Source organism: Vombatus ursinus, unplaced genomic scaffold, assembly GCF_900497805.2.
Source record: "Vombatus ursinus unplaced genomic scaffold, bare-nosed wombat genome assembly UNPS02014841.1, whole genome shotgun sequence".
Taxonomy (NCBI): Eukaryota; Metazoa; Chordata; class Mammalia; order Diprotodontia; family Vombatidae; genus Vombatus; species Vombatus ursinus.
In genome coordinates this window covers 28,196,242-28,216,124 of record NW_020954619.1, presented here as the reverse complement: position 1 = coordinate 28,216,124, position 19,883 = coordinate 28,196,242, and the positions used below count along the sequence as shown (strand labels likewise).

Sequence of the window (19,883 nt, the reverse complement as noted above, 5' to 3'; positions counted from 1 at the left end):
AGAAAAATCTGAGTTGTATACACACACATACACACATTCACTCACATACGTTCACACATTCTGTCATCTGATACATAATTTCTTTTATCTATCTCCTGCCATCTCAGGATTCATTTATGTTATCTACCAGCAAGTCAGGAGTGTGGGAGCAGAAAGCATCCATTCAGGCTCTGAAGTCAACATTTTGCACCTGGTTTGAATGACTCAAGCTTAGATATATACATTTTATATATATGTATATACATAGTGTATGAATGTGAGTGTGAGTGTGTGTGTGTGTGTGTGTGTGTGTATGTGTATGAGTGAGTGCATGTGTATGTGTATGGTAACCTTGTTCTCACTTGTACAGAAAATCCACACCACCAAAGGTTCTGATGATATTAATCTATGGGTCAGTCACTCAATTCTGTGTCCTACTGATATTATCCATTCTGTTGAGAGATACTGAGAGATGACACAAACTCCAGAAGTGCTATCAAGTCAGACATTTGTTCAGAGAATACACTGTATTCATAACAGTTTTTACCAGCAAAACTGAAATGCAAAATAAAACTGGAAGAGAGCCATTTGGTCTCCTTAAAAGTATATGCCCTTTTAATAAAGAGCAAGCACTCAGATGCCCTATGACTGAAAGCATGTGACTGAAAGTGTTGAAGCAAAATGCCTATCTTTTTTTTTAAACCTTGACATTTTTTTCAAACCTTATTTTCATACCTTGAAGCTATGCTTTTAATGGACTAATACTTAAGAATAAATCTTAGAATAGCTAGATAATGGTCTAGTACTGTGTAGTGTAAAAAGTATGTACTTAAGAAACCTTTGTTGAATTGAATTGACTATAAATCCCTTGTCAAACAGAAGACCATTTAGAAACACTATTTCCCATTTGCATTACTTCCAATTAGAAAATCAGGGAAGGGGTTTTTCAGTGTGTGAAATTTAAATGTTAAGAACTTAATAACACAAAACTTAAAAGTTTATAATCATTTTATCAAAATATAGAACTCAATGCTAATGAACAGTCATCTTGAACTTCAGACCCATACACACATTCATTTTTCCCCTGCCTTCATATTGTGGTTCTGTACCCTTTGAATTTCATAAGAAGCATTATTTATCCTTTAATTCATAATTCAGCTACATGAACTCCTGTGACTTTAAAATCACTATATATTCTTTTCAACTGGGGGATTACAAAGCATGAAGCAGAGATGTGGTTAATAAAGAAAATTATATGAACCAAGGTCAGCAGTGTTGCTTTTTTTGCCTCAAAATAAAAGAAAAACAAAAACAAAAACTGGAGTATTTTGATACTGACAATTCCCACTGGGTTCTGTGTGCTAGCGGACTATATTGTCTTTCATGCAATATCAAAAAATGATGCCCCATCAAAAGGAAGAATGGCCGTAATGTAAAAGGGAAGACTGTATTGTGAGCTAAAACTCACAGGTTTTGTGAGCTATCTAAAATAAATTACTATTCACATTTTTACACGGCAGGCAGCAATTGCTGCCAACCCCCCTGCTGTTAAAAAGGATGATACTGACAATAAGCAACTGACAATGGTACAATCAGAAGGAAAAAAAAAATACTGGAAGTGAAGGTGGACTTTTTTTTCTCCCTTTCTTGACATGCCCAATGGTTTTTATCTATATAAATGGAGTAAAAAAAATTGAATAAAAGTAAACCAAAAAATCTATTCGGTATCACATTTCTTTTCAAACTTGTGCCAAATCTGGGGAATATTTTCTAACAGGCCAACAAAAAACTGACCATGGAATGCTAAGCTTGACAATGTGAGATAATGCTTATATACAATGGACAGTGTGTAGAAACCCTGTATACATAGTTTGTATCAGAATTTTAGTCATTCAGAACACACTAGTGCAAAAAATTGTGCATCAAAAATTCTGCAATACAACAGCTGACTGGGAAATTTGCAGACTGCCCTATGTATGAACATTGGAGACATACTGTATGTTTGTCCAACTGCAAGAGCATCTCAGTGATGTCACCAAAAAGCATTTGTAGGTGTGTGCATCTACCAGAAAGTTTTCTTCTCTTTTAGGAAAGCTTTTCTTTTTTCTTCAGAACATTTCTGTTCATGGGGATTAAAACAAAACAAAACAAAACAAAAAACATACTGTGGTGCTCTTGTTTTGTTATGGCACCCAAAGAATATATCCAAGTGCCCGAAAGATTGCATTGAAAGGCATCCCAGTCACATACGAATATGAAAGTCTGAGGCATTAAGTATGACAAATTGGCATGACTTGGCAGTCTTCCTTAAATGTGCCTTGATTTCAAGCAGATGCAGCCAAGCACTTTTAATCCACTTTCAAGGATGAAGATGGTGTCATTGATTTGATTCCCAGAAGACTCTGACCCATTTTACTAGGAATTTCAGCTGCATGTATATGCCAGGAGATGTTCAAGATTACCGCAGCGAAGCCAAGAGTAGAAGGGAGAGTGGTATATGGCACCAAAGGAATTACTGCTTGTCCATCAGAGGTATGGCTATGAATCAGTCATTTTGGGGGCACTGAAGGCTATACCACTGTACAAACTGTGTTCAGAGTTGTGTCAAACCTCACAGCTTTTGCCTCTGTGGGTTTTAAGTTTGTATCATACATAGGATTTTCAAATGAAGCTTGTCCATTACTGTTTTCATGTCCAGCATAGCCATTATACTGTACTTTTGGTCTTGTTCTAAAGAGGAAGAGGAGGGAGAAAAGGAATTAATAGTTGAAAATTTGAGCATTAAGACAAACATTTTTTTTTGACTAGGCAATGGGGTTAAGTGACTTGCCCAGGGTCACACAGCTAGTAAGTGTGATGTGTCTGAGGTCAGATTTGAACTCAAGTCTTCCTGAACCCAGGGCCAATGCTCTATCCACTGCACCACCTAGCTGCCCCAAGACAAACATTTTATGAGCCATAATAATACTATGTTAAAATTAGGATAAGCAGTTCATAGAGAGAGCACAACATACCTGAGATTAGTTACAATAGAAATATTATAGGATAATGGAATCATAGGCTTAGAGTTAGAAATGATCTTGCAGAACATCTAATCCAATGGTTCTCAAACTTTTTGGTTTCAGGTTCCCTTTATACTCTTAAAAATTACTGAGGGCCCCAATGAGCTTTTGTTTATTTGGCTTATGTGTATATGCTTATATTTTTATTCAGGTCTCAACAGTTACTGTATTTAAAACTAAAGCTGAAATTTCCCTAGTTTGGATGTTTTACTTTATTTATTTTTCTTTCATTTACTTACTTAGTTATCTATTTAGTGCCTACTTTTATTCTTTCTTTTTCCTCCTTTCAGTTAAATGGTTAGTTAAGAATCTTCCCTCTTCTCTCAAACTGCTTTTACTTAGTAGTTTTCTTTCTACTATAAGTTTCTGTTTTTCTTTGTTTCATTTTTCTTCACTAGTTCTCTTCCTTTTAGATTATTCAGAAATTATATTATTAAATTAAGGGACTACATCTTTATTTATTCCTTTTTTTAAATATCTTTTTGTGTTCATCATGGGCTTAAAGCTTCTGAAGTATTAGGTTTGATTACCACCTTCAAATTAATTTCTATGTTATTGCCTTTATAGACTGGGCTCCCATTCCTCATACTTAGAAATATCAATTGATGAGGACAAAAGAAGGGAATCATAAAAATCAAAGGTCTAGAATTATATTTGTTATAGACAAATTTTGTGTTAAACACTTAACTCAAATTACTAAATATTTAGCTTCATTTTCCTCCTCTGACTTCTATGAGTATTAAAACAAACCTCAGGAAGTCATGGAGAGAAAGACATTCTTACTTTTGAACATTTTAAATTCTCTGGTAAAATGGAATTATATTATTGGGTTTTTACACTACATCAGGGGTTCTTAAGTTAGGTCCATTAATTTAATTTTTATTTTAAATATTTGATATTTTTATTTCAATATAATTGGTTTCTTTTGTATCTTATGTATTTTATTGTAAGCATCTAAAAACATTATTCTGATAAGCAGTCCATAGGCTTCATCAAACTGCCAAAGAAGTCCATCACACACACACACACAAACACACACACACACACACATGGTCCTTTTAAAAAAAAAAACAAACTGTCAGAATTGCCCAGGCACTGAGAAATTAAGTGACTTTCCTAGCAACACCAAGCCAATATTTTTCAGAGGGAACCCAGGAACCTGACTTTGAGGGGTTCATTATGTCAGACGATCACATCATAGTACTATAGTAGTATCTATTTAAAAACAAATAAATTATCTAGTAAAATAGTTCATAAAAATCAAGGAACCTTAGAGTTAAAAGTAAACTTATAGGCCATCTGATATGATATCTCCACTGCAAGTATGAAATCCTCTTCTACAATACCCACAACATCAAGGCATTTAGCTCCTGCTTGAATAATACCAGTGAGAAAGTACTCATTATTCTTTTCTTTTTTAGAAATTCCTAGTTCCTTTTAAAAAATTCTTCTTTCATTATATTCAGTCTAATGAACCACAAAGATTCAACAGTGTTTCTTTCATAATCTGTTGGCTTTCTTCTCTTAACTGTGTATTGTTTGGAGTTGGTCAACTGGCTTTGTGAGTTGGAGAACTACTTATGTCATTTTAGTATAAGAAGAAGATATTAAAATTGTATACAATAATAATAATTTGTTAGAAAGGTGACTCAGTTACATTCTCAAAGATTTGACCATGATGCTTTATACAATACCTGTGTTTGTAGAGGTAAAAAGCAAAACCTGATAAAATGAGCGCAAAGAATGGAACTAGAATGGCAGCTGCAACAGAACTGCTATTTGTGCCATAATAATGATTTGAAGAATCAGGATCTATACTTAAAGGACCTGAAAAAGGAAAAGAAAAAAATCTTTAAAATACAATTATGAAAAAAAATCAGCTAAGAAATTAATTTTTTTAATGATTAACTCCTCTGGTAAGCTTCTAAAAACTCTATAATCTGGCCTCAACTTTACTTCCCATATTCCTTGTATATTAATTCCTCTTACTTATTCTGAGAGCTACTTAAACTGGGCTTTTCTCTATTCTTTATAAATGACATTACATCTCCAGTTTCTTTGCCTTTTAACTGGCCATCCACCATGCTTGGAATGCAGTTCCTCCTCAGTTTGGTCATAGCACTACTATTCTATACCATACAAGCACTACTTTATATATGGCATCTTTTCTGCTACCTCTAACTTCTAGACCCCTCCCTCCTAAACAACCTTGTATTCCTTGTATTTCACTACTTTATATTTACTTGCATTCTATTTATTCTTATATATAGATATTTTTATTACTCTGTTGAAACTCTTTGAAAACAGAGATTTGTTTGATTCATCATGTTTGAATCTCTTGGTTTTAACACTGAATCTAGCATATAGCAGGCTCTCAATAAATACTTGATTGATTGGTTGACATATAGAATAAGAGTATGTAGAGCTGAAAGAGAAGTTAAAAATCATCCAGTCCAAGTCCGAAATTTCATAGATGAGGACAATTGAGGAAGACCAGAAAAACTAAATGACATGCTTCTGGCAAAAAAACAGTAAGAAAGCTGAGGTTCAAACCCAGGTCTCTTTAATAATCTTGGGAATACTCTTTTCACTACATTCTGGCTACCTTTATGATAAATTACTGAAATGTACAATAAAGATCATTAGATAAGAGTTTCAAAATATGAAAATTACCCAAATAGGAAGGAACTGAGGAGTGCAAAAATATTTCTTAAAGTTTCTGACTAGTTTCTAATAATATGAAATAACTTCAGTTCACATCAAAGGGAACTGTTTAACATAAATTAAGTGGATTTCTTCTGTGAAACCATTATAATCAAACTAAAAATCAACCTCATTTGAATGAGTCAGACCATCTTGCAGGAGGCTGCCCCACATGAAATCAATTTTCAACTTGGGAGAAAGCAAAAATATAGTAAAGGATGATGATTTAGCTGATGCAACTAATGTGAAAAAGATGAAATTAGGTCACAGAGTCAATTAAAATAAAAGCAGAAGATCAGTGTTGAAATTTAGTGGTTTGGAAATGAGAAGGATTTATTTATTGTGCTACCTCTACTCCCAATTGCTTATAAATAACAGAGAGGCAAGGTAGTGTAGAGGAAAGAGAAATAAACCCAAAGTCAGAAGACCTAAGACCAGGTTCTGCTTTTGATAATTACTAGTTTTAAAAATGCTTTGTAATCTGTGATCAGACTATTTCATTTCAGGTTCTTTTATAGGCCTAGGGGTCTTTTGTTATTACTAGCCATGTAACCACAAAGGATAAATCATTTAACCTTTAAAGGCTCATTTTGCTCATCATTAAAACATAAAAAGGCAAAACAGTGATTTGCTGCAGTCTCTTTTTACAACTAAGTTTAAAAACAAAACAAAACAAAACATGCTCACTCCATCACCAAAACTCACTTCTGAAGTTTAAAGATCTATTCAATAGACGTGTTTATGCCCCAAATGTATCTATTTTCTCTTCTTTATCTTCTTTCAAAAATCACAATGCCTAGCATTATGATTACTTAACAAATCACTATAATCTTGAAGTAAACTCAGTAATCTACTAATCCAGTAGAATATTCAAGTCAGCATTTTAATAACAGCATTGGGAATCATAATCTAGATTTTATTCTCTTAGTAGTTCTTTAATTCCTCTTTTTGGATTTCAGTGTTGGAATCACTCAGATGAGGCCATATTTACATACTGGTAGGCATATATGGGGCACTGTATATACATACATACATACATATATGTGTATATATATATATATATGCAAAGTTTAGTCAGATCTACTTGATTAAAATTGCCCATTTTCTCTGTATGTCATAGATATATACATATATATATAGTTAAAAATTAAAGGGTAAAATACCTAATATTAGAGACAAGTTAATTTCACCCTAAAATATATGTTTTAAAATCACATGGCCATATGTGAACCTTTGCATTGGCATTCATTATTCATACATTAAATAAATATGCATTCATTCATTCCCATTCAAAAGCCATTTCTTATGTGTATTGTGTGTTCAGTAATTTGCTTGGTGCTCAGGCAAATACAGCAATAATTAAGATACAACCTTTGTCCTCCTGTAATTTAGACTCTATAAGATGAGAAGGAATATAAAACATTCACAAGTATGCAAGACTTTGAGATTTTGTTAGATCTAAGACCTCATCTCAGTGGAAACTCCCCCACAAAGACAAGCACCTAAGGCACACTTTTCCATAGATACACATACCACCAGTGGGTAGAGTGAGCATATACAATGACACATGTGGGCAGCAAACAAGCACAGAGGAAAAGCCCACAGATTCAATTCAACAACTCCTTGCTCTTTTCAATATGATTTCAGAAGTTATGCCTCTTGGATATGAAAAACCTGAGATAGCATTTAAAAGAACTGTTAGTTCATGACATCATCAGTGAGTTCAGCAGTATATACTAACTATAGAGGTGACAGAAAGACTTTACATGTGTGTAGACTAGTAGACCTTGAACAAGAGAACTACCATAGAATAGTTTGCCTTCATAGGTTTAAGATACTCTTGACTATAAAAAACTTATTATATGTATTTATTATGTATATTATATATATGGTGTATGCCTATATACATATCTGTATGTGTATGTATATAGGCATACACCATATGTATATATGCGTACATATGTATATGTGCATACACCATATACATACATGCATGCACACACACACACACACACACACATACCTTATCACCTTATACAATGTAGATTTTCCCTATCTGGGTAGCAGAGGAAAATGAGATTAATTTGATCATCCTTGCAAGATTCTAATTGCTTGAACACATGCCCCAAGAATTCTCATGAGCTCTGGCCACATTCTCATAACTTATGGTAAAGATAGTGAGAGATGTATGAATCATGTAGAAGTATTGAATTACTTGAATAACTTCACAGTCTTTGGAAACAGCTTGTAAGAGCAAGAGGAAATATATCTTAATTAAAGTCTTAGATTAGAAAAAGCTGGTTTGAATCTGTCAATCGACAAGTTCCAGTAGTACATATCTTCTGTTAATTTTATGTTGTTGAAGATATTTTTTCATAAGTCATAGCCTTATGGCATAATTGAGAGACTACTGGAATTTAAAAGTGCTGCATGGTTTCTTAAAAAGAGTCCAATACATTTTATCTTTCCCATTCAATTCTTGGTCCTGTTCATTTTATACCTGAGTTGTCTGTTTTGTAAGCTGGATTGCGCTTATTAGAGGCTAACTCAATGGACTGTGTTTCAACATTATGATATAAAGTAGGCAATAATTTATTTACTTGATTATTCCTGTATGTCTTGTTAGAATAACTTTTTTTTGATTAGCCATTTATCTCATTTAGGAAGCACAGTAAATTTCTGAGGATTAATGCAATCAATATAGTGTCACTGAAAAACTGGAACATCTTCTATCAAACTCTGTGAAGAGCATATTTCATTATAGTATCAAACAACTTTGACTAGCTTTTTTCTGTTTTAAATTTCATATATTAATGATTATCAGAGGATTAAAGTTATCACTGTGACCACACTGATCAAAGAATTTTCAACTCAATTCAAGAAATATTTATTAGCCCCTATTATCCTAAATTCATTGTTTTGGGGAATAGAGATAGTGTGTTTTTTTTTAAAAAGGGCACAATTTCTGCCTTCAAGGAGTTTACATTCAGCTGAAGGAGAACAGTGAACATGGCATGATGGCATGCTGGTGAACACATATAATACAAAGTAAGAAGCAAATGAAGTAAAGGCGATATCTAGAAAACACTAATGAAAATTTGAGAAGTGAGAGAACCTTTTCAGTTGGAGGATAAAGGGACATATTCATGGAAGATTTGGCATTGCACTGAGTCTTGACAGAAGAGAAGGATTCTGAAAAGCTAAGATGATGTAGAATCATATTGCAAAAATAGAGAATGATTTGGGCAAATGAATGCAAGTAGGAGACTGCATGACAAGTACTAGGAATGAATAGAAATATAATTTCACTAGAACTATCAACTGCATGGCAGGCCAACGTTAAATAGGGCTGGGAACTTGAATGGAAATCTGATTGTGGAGAGCTATAAATGTCAACTTAAGGAGTTGAAATATTATTTTAGGGATACAAAGTTTTTGAGCATTTTTGGGGTATCAAGGAGGATGCTGGTCAGATCTGCGTGTCAAATTTATTTTAGCAGTTATGCAGGATAGACAGGAGAAGGGAAAGAATCAAAGCAGGAAAGCCAGTTATGAGTCTATTATGATAGTCCAGGCAAGAGGTGATTAGGATCTAGAGTGATGTGAGTAAACAGAGAACAGGAGACAGATTGAAGAAAGACTGTGGAAGTAGAATCCACAGGATATAGGAAATGACTAGATAGGGGACATGAGGATGAAAGTAGAATCAAAGATGATTCTAAGGTTTCAAGTATGGAAGCATGGAATTGCTATCAATGGAAATAGGTAAGATTGAGGGATGTTTAGGCGGGGAAAGACTATGAGTTGAACTTTGAATGTGTTGATGTGTCATAAGGATGTAGAGGTGGAGATATCCAGCAGTCAGTTAGTAATATAGAATTAGAGAACCCAAGAATGATTAGGTATATATGGATTTAGGAATCATCTACACAGAGTTGATAAAGAAACATCTGGGAATGAATATTATAATCAAGGGTGAGCATATATAAAGAGAAGGAAAGAGCCTTGGAAGATATCCAAAGAGAGAATTAGAGAAAAAAATATGAGGCTATCAATTATCAAGTCAGGTCAAAGGAAAAGCAAGAGTGAGAAGTGTCACAGAAGCCAAGGGAGGAAGAATAAGTTTTAGCAGCAAATCAGATTTAAAGTCAAATGGTCCTTAGGAAGCAGCTGCAAAACAGATGATAATACATCATCTTTAATAAGATTTTATGGATAAAACCATATCTTTTTCAGACATTAAATTACTTGACAGTGCCAAGGAATTTGGTGGCCTTGAAGAGGAAAGGGTTTCAGTTAACATCCTTGGTGAGATATGGAAAATAGGTTGGCTGGCTCTTTATCCTTGCATTACAATAATTTAGGTAGAAAGAAAGGTGATGGTAGAGTTGTCAATGAGGAAATTAAAGAATTTAAAAGATTCTGCAGACGTAGAATTGATAACATTTGACTTTACATGAAGAATGAGGGTGAAGAATCAAAGATCATAGAAGCTTAGAACTAGAAGTGTTAGGGACTATTTGTACAATCTAAATGGCACCTGCACAAAAATTCCCTTTAACACTTACCCAAATACTCCTCTAGCCTGTACTGAAGGTTCATTAGTGAAAGTGAACCCACAACTTACTGAGACAGCCCATTTTGGTTATGGATAATGTTAAATGTTAGAAAAATATTCCTTATGCCTCTTTGCAACTTTCTCCCATAGCTAATCTAAATTTCCTCATCAGATCTCAATATATTCTCATTCTACATCTCCCTCTGCCTTACAGACCCAAACACTGTTCTTTGTTCTCATCATGACTTCTAATTCTTTGACCCCTCAGTTCTTTCCCAGGTTATAACCCCTGTACTTGCTACATTCTCCTTCCTTCTCCATCTTGACCCCATGGCTAACAAGTTCAATGCTTCACTATCCTATTTTTTTGAGTTTCTTGCCCTCTTATACTATGACTGATCATGTCATACCATACCTCAGTCATAGTTTCTTCTTAATATCCACTGCCTTGGCTCCTACTCACATGCTGTTGAGGAAAGCTGGAGAAAATCATGAAACCATGTGGATGGGGTCCACTGCAAATTTATAATACATAATCTCGACTAGGCCCCAGTTGTGGCAAGGCAATTCTTTTACGTCCTCTCTTCCCCAAGTTAACTCACTATTCCACTCAAATCTTTTTTTTTTTTTTTTTGCCTTTCAGGGTTAAGTGATTTGCCCAGGGTCATACAGCTAGTAAGCGCCAGAGGCCAGAGTTGAACTCAGGTCCTCCTGACTCCACGGCTGGAGCTCTATCCACTGCACCACCTAGCAGCCCCGACTCAAACCTTTTCATCTCTCCTCACAACTCCATGGCTCCCATTCCTCTTTGCCTTTTATTTAAATGAAAAAAGTGAGACCATTCACTGGGAATTCCCTGTTCCTCACTGTCCTCCTCCACCCCTTTTTTCACATTAAGAGATGGTCCTGCTTCTTGCCAAGGCAAACTCCTCTACAAGCACAAGTGATCCCTTTCCATCCTGTCTTCTCCAGCAGATTGTCCCCTCTATCATTCACATTCTTATTTATCTTCAAGCTCTTCCTGTCTCCTGACTGCTATCCTATTGCCTACAAACATTTCCATGTCTCCCTCATTCTCAAAAAAATTCTCACTTCATCCATCTGTTCATCCCCACGAGCTATCATCCTATATCTCAACTCCTTTTTGGCCATACTCCTAGAGAAGGCCATCTGTAATTATGTCTTCATTTCCATTGTCTCATTCTCTGTTTATATCTCTACAATCTGGCTTGTGATTTCATCATTTTTCTGAAACTACTCTCTCCAAAGCTTCCATTGATTTCTTAATTTACAAATCTAATGGTCTTTTCTCAATTCTTATCTTATCTAACAATGTCAATCATTATCATCTTCTTGATAATCTGGTCTTTTCAGTCTCTCCCCTGGACCTCTTTCTACCTGACTTCTACTTCTCAGGCTCCTTTGCTGGATCTTTGTGCAGGTAATATCTGCTAATCTTGAGTGTCCCCCAGGGCTTTGTTCTAAGGCCTCTTCCCCTCTGCCTCTATACTATTTCATTCACTGGTCTCATCAGCAAATATAGATTCAATTGTCATCTCTTTGCTGATGATTGTCCAATCTACTTCTCCAGCCCTATAGAAGCTTTTCGTGAAACCCCTTAACTGAAATGAGATGAAAATCCCTTTGTTAATAACTTCCAGTTAATCCTGACTATATCTTGTTAAAAGAACGTAGTTGTTTTCTTGCTGTGTTGGCCATTAGACTGAGTCTCTTGAGAAAAGAGACTGTTTTTTGCCTTTCTTTGTTTCTCCAGTGCTTAGTACAGTGCCTGGCATACAAGAGGTACTTAATAAATGACTGTTGACTGACTAATTGCAAAAAATTCTTCCCCTAAACTAAACAGAATAAATCTAATTTTTATTCTATTTGACACCCTTTCAGATATTTGGAGTGAGTTCCCTTAAGTCTTCTCTCCTCCCTTGTTGATCTTATCAGCATTTATAGATTCAATTATTATCTCTGTGCTATTGATTCTCACATACATTTATTCAGCCCTAACTTCTTTCCTATACTTCAGATCAGCATGTCAAACTGTCAATTGCACATCTTAAACAGGATGTCCCTTAGACATGTTAAACTCAACATGACTCATACTCATCTTCCTCCGAAACATTCCCTCTTCTGAACTTTCCATACCACTGTATTCCCAGTCATTCAAGTTTACCACCTGGGTGTCAATTTGTGAAGAGTTTTGAATGCCTAAGGAGATTGGGATTTATTTGGGAAGTCATAGGGAACTTATTGAAACAATGAAGACATGATAAGATATATGCATAAAGAAGACTGTTCTATCAGTGTTGTGTGTACTATTCAAATTTACAGTGATTATTTCACACAATGAAAGCTTGAAACAAAACACACCTTTATATTATGATTTGGATATATCAAGGCCAAAATCATCATGGTGGGTAGGAGCAAAGGATCTTGTAACCCATCTATAAGAGGAATTTGTCTTAAAAATATACTAGTTGAGAGAATAGATAAATGTTCCATTTACCTTAGTTAAATGTTAAATCTTAAAAATGGCAGCTTTTATTACAATGAAAGCTCCAATTTTATTTGCATTAAGCTGTTGCTTCTTAATCTAATAAAAATAACAACAACTATTTATTAAATTATCCTTACAAGTAAAGGGAAAAGGAACAATTTATACAAAATATTTATAGCAGCTCTTTTTGAGGCAGTGAAGAATTGGAATGCAAGTGGATACCCATCAATGGGTGAACAAGTCATGGTATATGATTATCATGGAATACGATTGTGCTACAGGAAATGACAAGCAGGATGGTTTCATACAAAACTGGAAAGATTTATATGAACTCATGCAAAATGAAGTGAGCAAAACCAGGAGAACACTATACTTAATAACAACAATACTTTAAGGATGATCAACTGTGAAAAATTTAACTACTCTGATCAAGACAAGGATCCAAGACAATTTCAAATGACCCATAATGAAAAATTCTATCCACCTCCAGAGAGAGAATTGATTAAATCTAAATGAAAATTGAAGCATACTTCATTATATTTTCTTTATTTTATTTTTGTCTTTTTATTCACAACATGGTTAATGCGGAAATATGTTTTGCATGACTTTACATTATAATCTATATCAAATTGTTTGCTTTCTCAAAGAGACAGGAGGGATAGCAGGGAAGAATTCATGGAACTCAAAATTTTAAAAAATGATTATTAAATTTTTACATGTAATTGCAAAATATTTCATGAAATAAAATATATATTTAGATTAAAAATATTCTTTACAAGGAGGTATATTTTTGAGATAAATTCCTAGACTAAACTCTAAGGGAATGAAGGGGACAAAATCCCCAAGATGTCTGTCTGATTTCCATCAAATGACTACAAAGTAATCTGATCTAATTTTGAAATGTTCAGGCAGTATCCAGTCTTATAATAATTATAGGCAACGGAGATATAAGGACAAAAGTGAAGTGATTTCTGCCTTCAAGGAATATTAATTCCACTATGAATATAAGTAATTTGTAAAGAAAATACTTTGTAAAGTCTAAATATCAGTTATTTTGTTAGGAATTAATATTTTCATGTAATCTCATTCAAATGAGATAATATATGTAAAATATTTTGCAAATATCAATGAATATGAAGTATAAATATGAATGTGAGTATGAATACAATATGTAAATAATATCATTTGCAGAAACACTACAGAGTGAGTATCTCATGATCTACTGCACATTTCAACCATAATCTTGTTTCATTCATTTTTGTATCTACCTCAGTGTCTAGCAAATTCCTGGCATTCAATAATGCTGAAATGTTGAAATGGACTGAAATTAAATCTTCCCTTAGTGAAATAAACGGACATTTTTAGAGCTTAGCATAACTTGGTTCATCATGTACACAGTATACAGCAGTTGTGTCAAATTCAAACAGAAATAGCTCCCTACAGGGCACATATTGACTTAGAAAACCATAAATTAACATTATATTTGTTTTATTTTTATTTCTTTTGCTAAACATTTCCTAATTACATTTTAATCTGGTTCCCCACTTGTGAATTATGCAGGCTACAGGGCCTTGAGTTTGGTACCTCTGGTGTAAGGCACATAGCCAGCACTTAAATTTTTATCAGATGAATGAATATATGAATGAATTATTAGATGCATGTGCTTATATGAAAATGACAACATCACTGTCAATAGATTCTTTGGGAATCACAAGAACCCTAAAGTCAGGTACATCATGCATTATTATCCCCATTGCTCACTGCCATTGCCACATTCCCAATTGCCCATGGTCACATGACTTATAAGTATCAGAAGCAAGATTACAATGAAGATCTTCTTGTCTCGAATCCAAATTTCTATTCTTTCTACCACACTGCCTGTCTTCTATCAGATGAACCTACACATGGATTGAGGATATTTTTTGATTAAGGTATTAGGTATTAGACAGACTTTAAAAAATAATATTCCCATAGCAGATCCACTTCTCTTCAGTGATACAATTGGTTGAGAGGTATAAATATTACTATACTTATTCTTAGTTGGATATAAAAAAAATTGGTTGAGAAGAACAAAATGATGCTTTAAAAGTACTCTTTTAACAAGGCATTTCTCACATATATTTTTAAAATCATACAGGCTTCTCTGAAAGACGTTAACTGCAGTGATAACTTTCACAGCTCTCTCATTAATATTAAGGCATAAAACAGGTATATGCTTGCCAAAGATATCTGTCATGATGATGTAAAGATTAAATCAAAGAAAGATTCAATGGATGATAAAATTCTCCAGATTTCCTGTCTGTGGATGACATTGTGTTGATTGCATTAAGATCCAGAACTTTGCAGGTCTTCTCAATGAAATTCATAATCTTGCAAAAGAGTATGGCCTAACTATCCACATAAGAAAAACTAAGTGGAAGAAGAATACCTTCTTTAAAAATTATTATATACAGTTGGATGGATAGCCCATAGGCCCATGAGTATGTGTGTGTGTGTGTGTGTGTGTGTATACATACATACATATATATACATATATACACATGTAAATATGTATGAATATGTATGTATACACACACATTATACACACACACATATATACACACACATATATTTATATGCATCTTCTACGGATACTTTGCATGGATAACAATTTGAGTTCAGAATTGAATAAGAGCATTAGGGCAGACTGGATTAAATTTGGGAAACTGAACAATGCTTTTAATGACCCCAAACTCAAGGAAACTAAAGTTTATTTTTAAAAAAATATCTAGTGGGTGCCATAGTCATAGGATATAATAGAATCTGAAGAAGTAAATTTGAAAGTTACTCAAATGGCAACAGAGAGAGAGAATCATAGTGGGCCCAAGTAGGCTATAACATATTACCAGTGAAGAATTGGTAGCTAGGTGGTGCTGTGGATAGAGCTGGAGAAGAAAATGACAAATCACTCAGTCCTTTTATAGAAAAACAAATTGTTTTAAATTAATTCATGAAGAATTCTTTTCACTTGAATATTACATTGTATGCTTTACAAACTACCTTTGATCATTTTACTAGGGTCTTTACAAACACAAAAAAGTTCTATCCAATTACCATTCCATCTTTATCTTCCTCTTCACTGCCATGATTCTTGAAAAAGTTTTCTATACGTCTCTACTACCAGCTACTCTTACTAATCTTATTAATCCCTTGCAAACTGGCTTCTGTCCCTAAGCCTCTATAGAAATGACTCTCAAAGGGAACCAATGGCCTCCTAATAATAAAAGTCTTTTTAAAGTCCTCACCCTTCCTTACTTATACCCTACTTTTGACAATGTTTATACCTTGGTTTTAAAGACATGACACGTTCCTGGTTATGTGACCTTTCTGAGCATCCTTTCTCTATCTTCATTAGTTCTTCATCCACTTCTTAACTCTTTCAACTGGATATTCCCCAAGATTATGACCTCTTCCCTCTTCTCCTTTCTCTATAATCTCTCTTGAAATTCAAATGAGTTTATGGCTTTAATCACTATCACTCTGCAAATGATTCATAAATGTCTATCTCTAGCCTTGGCCTCTCTCTGTAAAACTAAGACTACTCCAATCGCCTAAAGAATATCTCCATCTTGATGTCCTGCCAACACCTCAAACTTCTTATCTTTCATTCTCGTGCTTCCATCTTCATTGTTTCTCTTGTGATATTAACTAATATTTCAAATTTTATTATATATGACTCCTTTCCCTCTCTTTTTATAACCAATTAGTTACCAGTCCTTATAGATTCTATTTATAGAACATTTTTCACTCTTGTCCCCTTCTATTTCTATTGCAACCATTCTAGGCCCTCATTATCACTTCCTTAATCTGTTCCAATAGCCTCCAAATAACTCATCTTGGCTTTAGTCTTTTCTCACTTTACTCCATCCCTAATATTATGGTTATATTAAGCTTCCTCATCTAAACATCTGATCAGGTCAATCTATTAACAAGAAAACAAAACAAACAAAAAAATCCACAAATAGTCAGTGGCTCCCAAATCCTCAGTGAATAAAATTTTGCCTGACATTCCAAGCTTTCCACAATTCATCAAAACCCTGCCCTTTCAGACATTTCATATTACTCCCTTATGTGTATTCTATGCTATTCTGTTAAGCTGTAATACAATTTAGCTCCTTTGCAACATACCTGCCTCTTTGACTATACTCACATTATTCCCTCTGCCATCAATATGCCCCCTTCCATAACTTTCCTTTTAAATTCTGACACAGTCTTTTAAAGTTTATCTCAATGTTAGCTCATCCAAGATGTTTTTGTTTGTTTGTTGCCATTGTTGGTAATGGGTTTAGGATTTAGCTTCTACTTTGCTTTGTACCACTCTAGTATGTATATGTAAAACAGAGTATTATAAAATAATAGCTGGGATTATTTCTTATCTCTTAACCATGCTACAAGATCCATAAAGTCAGGCATTGTTCCCCCAGCATTGAGCTTAAGACTTAGCATGCAGTGATTGACAAATGTTCAACTGCTGAACAATTAGTTCTAGAAAGCCATGTGGTAGTAGTCTTGCACTAATTTACACAGTGAGTGATACGTGTTTTTTTTTTTTTAATGAACAAGAAATATATGCCTTCATTGAATTTGTATCTTCACTCTTAATACAAATATACATTCTTCATTTGAGTTATGGGTTTATTATGAATGAGCTAAAGAGGCAAAAAAAAAAATGCTTCATATGACTAGTTTTAGAAGCACAATCTTACCTTGTCTTTCTAGCTTGAATTTTCCAAAGTCTTTTCCATGTATATCACCTTGGAAGGTAAACCCCCCTCTTTCAAGCCCTGATGATACCTAACATACAAGAAGAAGAAGATGAAGTGTGAAAAAATGAATAATAGCAATCATTAGTTTTCAAGAAAGATCATCACTATTCCCAGTTTTCAGATTCTGAGGGATATCCACTAACTTACATGCCACTATTTTTAGCATTTATATGCATGTATAAAATAGTAACTAATACAAAGATGATACCAAACAAATGACTATAAATGGTATGTGATTTTTTTCCTTAAATACATACAGATTTTTTTTTGTTTAAATCATAAAGCCATTAATATGTTACAGTTCAACCTCAGTTTTTCAGAGTGGCAGGCAACAATAGGCAATATTAATGAACAAAACACACAAAATATGTAAACTTTATTTGGGAATCAGTTTATTACCAGAGGTAGCATGGGATATACATGCATAATTATGGTGGTTGCACCTATATCCTGAGATTGTGAGCTGTCTTGGAACTTCAGCTGTAAGTGATTAGCCCTACTAATCATTTTCAGGAAATAAGTCAGAAGACCCTGAACTTTTTCTCCATCTAAAAATTGTTATGGGAACCTCAGGTGCAGATCATGCAGCCTAGGGGAAAGCTTATAGAAAATGCTAGCATGGCATAGTGTATAAGGTCACATTATGTTCCCTCCAAAGCTCATCTTTGTTACCAAGAACTTCAAAGTGTCATTTGACAAAGAGATAGCTTGTCATTATCAGAGGCACACATATTTGTACTCTAAGTAGAGATCTTCAGCTATCTCTAAGATATGATGATATGATTGTTATTTCTTTATTTCATGGATTTTTATTGATTTGTTTTATATCACCTGGACTTTCCCCTGTATTCCACTCTTTCCTTTTTTTTTTTTTTTTGGGCAAGGCAATTGGAGTTAAGTGACTTGCCCAGGGACACACAGCTAATAAGTGTCAAATGTCTGGTCTGAGACAAGATTTGAACTCAGGTCCTACTGACTCCAGAGCCAGTACTCTATCCACTGTGCCACCTAGCTGTCCCCCATCCTTTCCTTTCTTAAGATGAATATTGTTTGAAGAAAAGGAAGAATGAGAGAAAAACTGCAAAACTGAACAATATTTTAAAAATCTGACATTATATGCAATGTTCCATACTCCTGAGTATCCCAACTCTGTTATTTCAATCCCACTTCAAAAGTAAAGTGGTTAGCTTTGACCAATAAGTTATTTAATTAAAGGAGAATATGTTTTGTAGAACTCTTATACAGAATACTTACATAACCATCTAGTCCCCAATTGTCATTTTCAAACTTGCTTACAAAAATTTCCACTGGTCCTTTAATCTGGAAAACTTTCAGAAGTAAATGAGCTTCCTCCTTCTTATAAAAACCTACAAATGACAGGGAGAATCTATGAGAATAACTTCTCCCCAAAGTTATCTGACTAACTGTTCTCTCCTTAGAAAGAATCAGATCTATAAACATTGACTTTTGAGGAATTAATTTTAATTTTAGACAAGCTTTCAATATGCAAAATTGAATATTTGTTGGTCTTATCATGGGAAAACAGGAAGGACATAAAACATTACACTTCAGTGATTTCACTGAAACTTAAAAGTTTCTTAGAAACTGCCATTTTCCAGGTAAATACTAAGGTTCTCTTTGGAAGCAATGAAAGGAGGAGTCACATCTGTGAAAATTAATGTTTTAGAATCAAGAAAAGGAAGATTTTTAAGATTTCAATTTAAAATTCTATCAGCTCTCAAAGTGCTCCACTTTCTTTACCCATTTAAATCCTATTTATCCTTTAAAACTGACTGAATGCAACCTCTTCCAGGATGCCTTCCATGATTATTTTATTGGGAAAAAATCTCCTTCCTTCTAGTTTCATCCAGATCGCATATAATATTTTGTTATGCACTTCTAATAACTGTGTTGTGAATTGTTGTATATTATATAGGGTGTTCCAGAAGTCTTAGTGCATTTTTAAGCTTTAGTAGTTTAATTATAATTGCAAATATTCACATGTTTTAATAGCTTAAAACTACAAGAAGACTTTTGGAACAATCTGCAGTGGTCTAAGTTTAATTTTTATGGTGCTACTAGAATTGTGTCCTCCATGAAAACAGAAACCATATAGTATCTCAACTGTATATCCCTCTGACCCTCACAGTGAATAATATAGTTGTGTCTATATAGTAGACTTCCAAATAAACATTTGCTATATGAATGATCTCAGTAAATTTTAGTTCTATTTATTTTACCACCTATAGCACTTTTTTTAAACAATC

General features: G+C 34.0%; 1 protein-coding gene across 1 annotated transcript in view; it reads right to left on the bottom strand.

The window, feature by feature from the left end:
• Window positions 1-689: 689 nt before the first annotated feature.
• The window catches only part of CSMD1 (CUB and Sushi multiple domains 1), a 2,488,924-nt gene continuing 2,469,730 nt past the window's right edge, over window positions 690-19,883 (bottom strand). The window contains exons 67-70 of the mRNA XM_027840340.1: window positions 18,871-18,983; window positions 17,557-17,644; window positions 4,736-4,868; window positions 690-2,709 (exon numbers count right to left, since the gene is read on the bottom strand). Of these exons, the coding sequence (XP_027696141.1) occupies window positions 2,550-2,709; window positions 4,736-4,868; window positions 17,557-17,644; window positions 18,871-18,983 (494 nt within the window). The 3' untranslated portion in view covers window positions 690-2,549. The remainder of the gene's footprint in view (window positions 2,710-4,735; window positions 4,869-17,556; window positions 17,645-18,870; window positions 18,984-19,883) is intronic.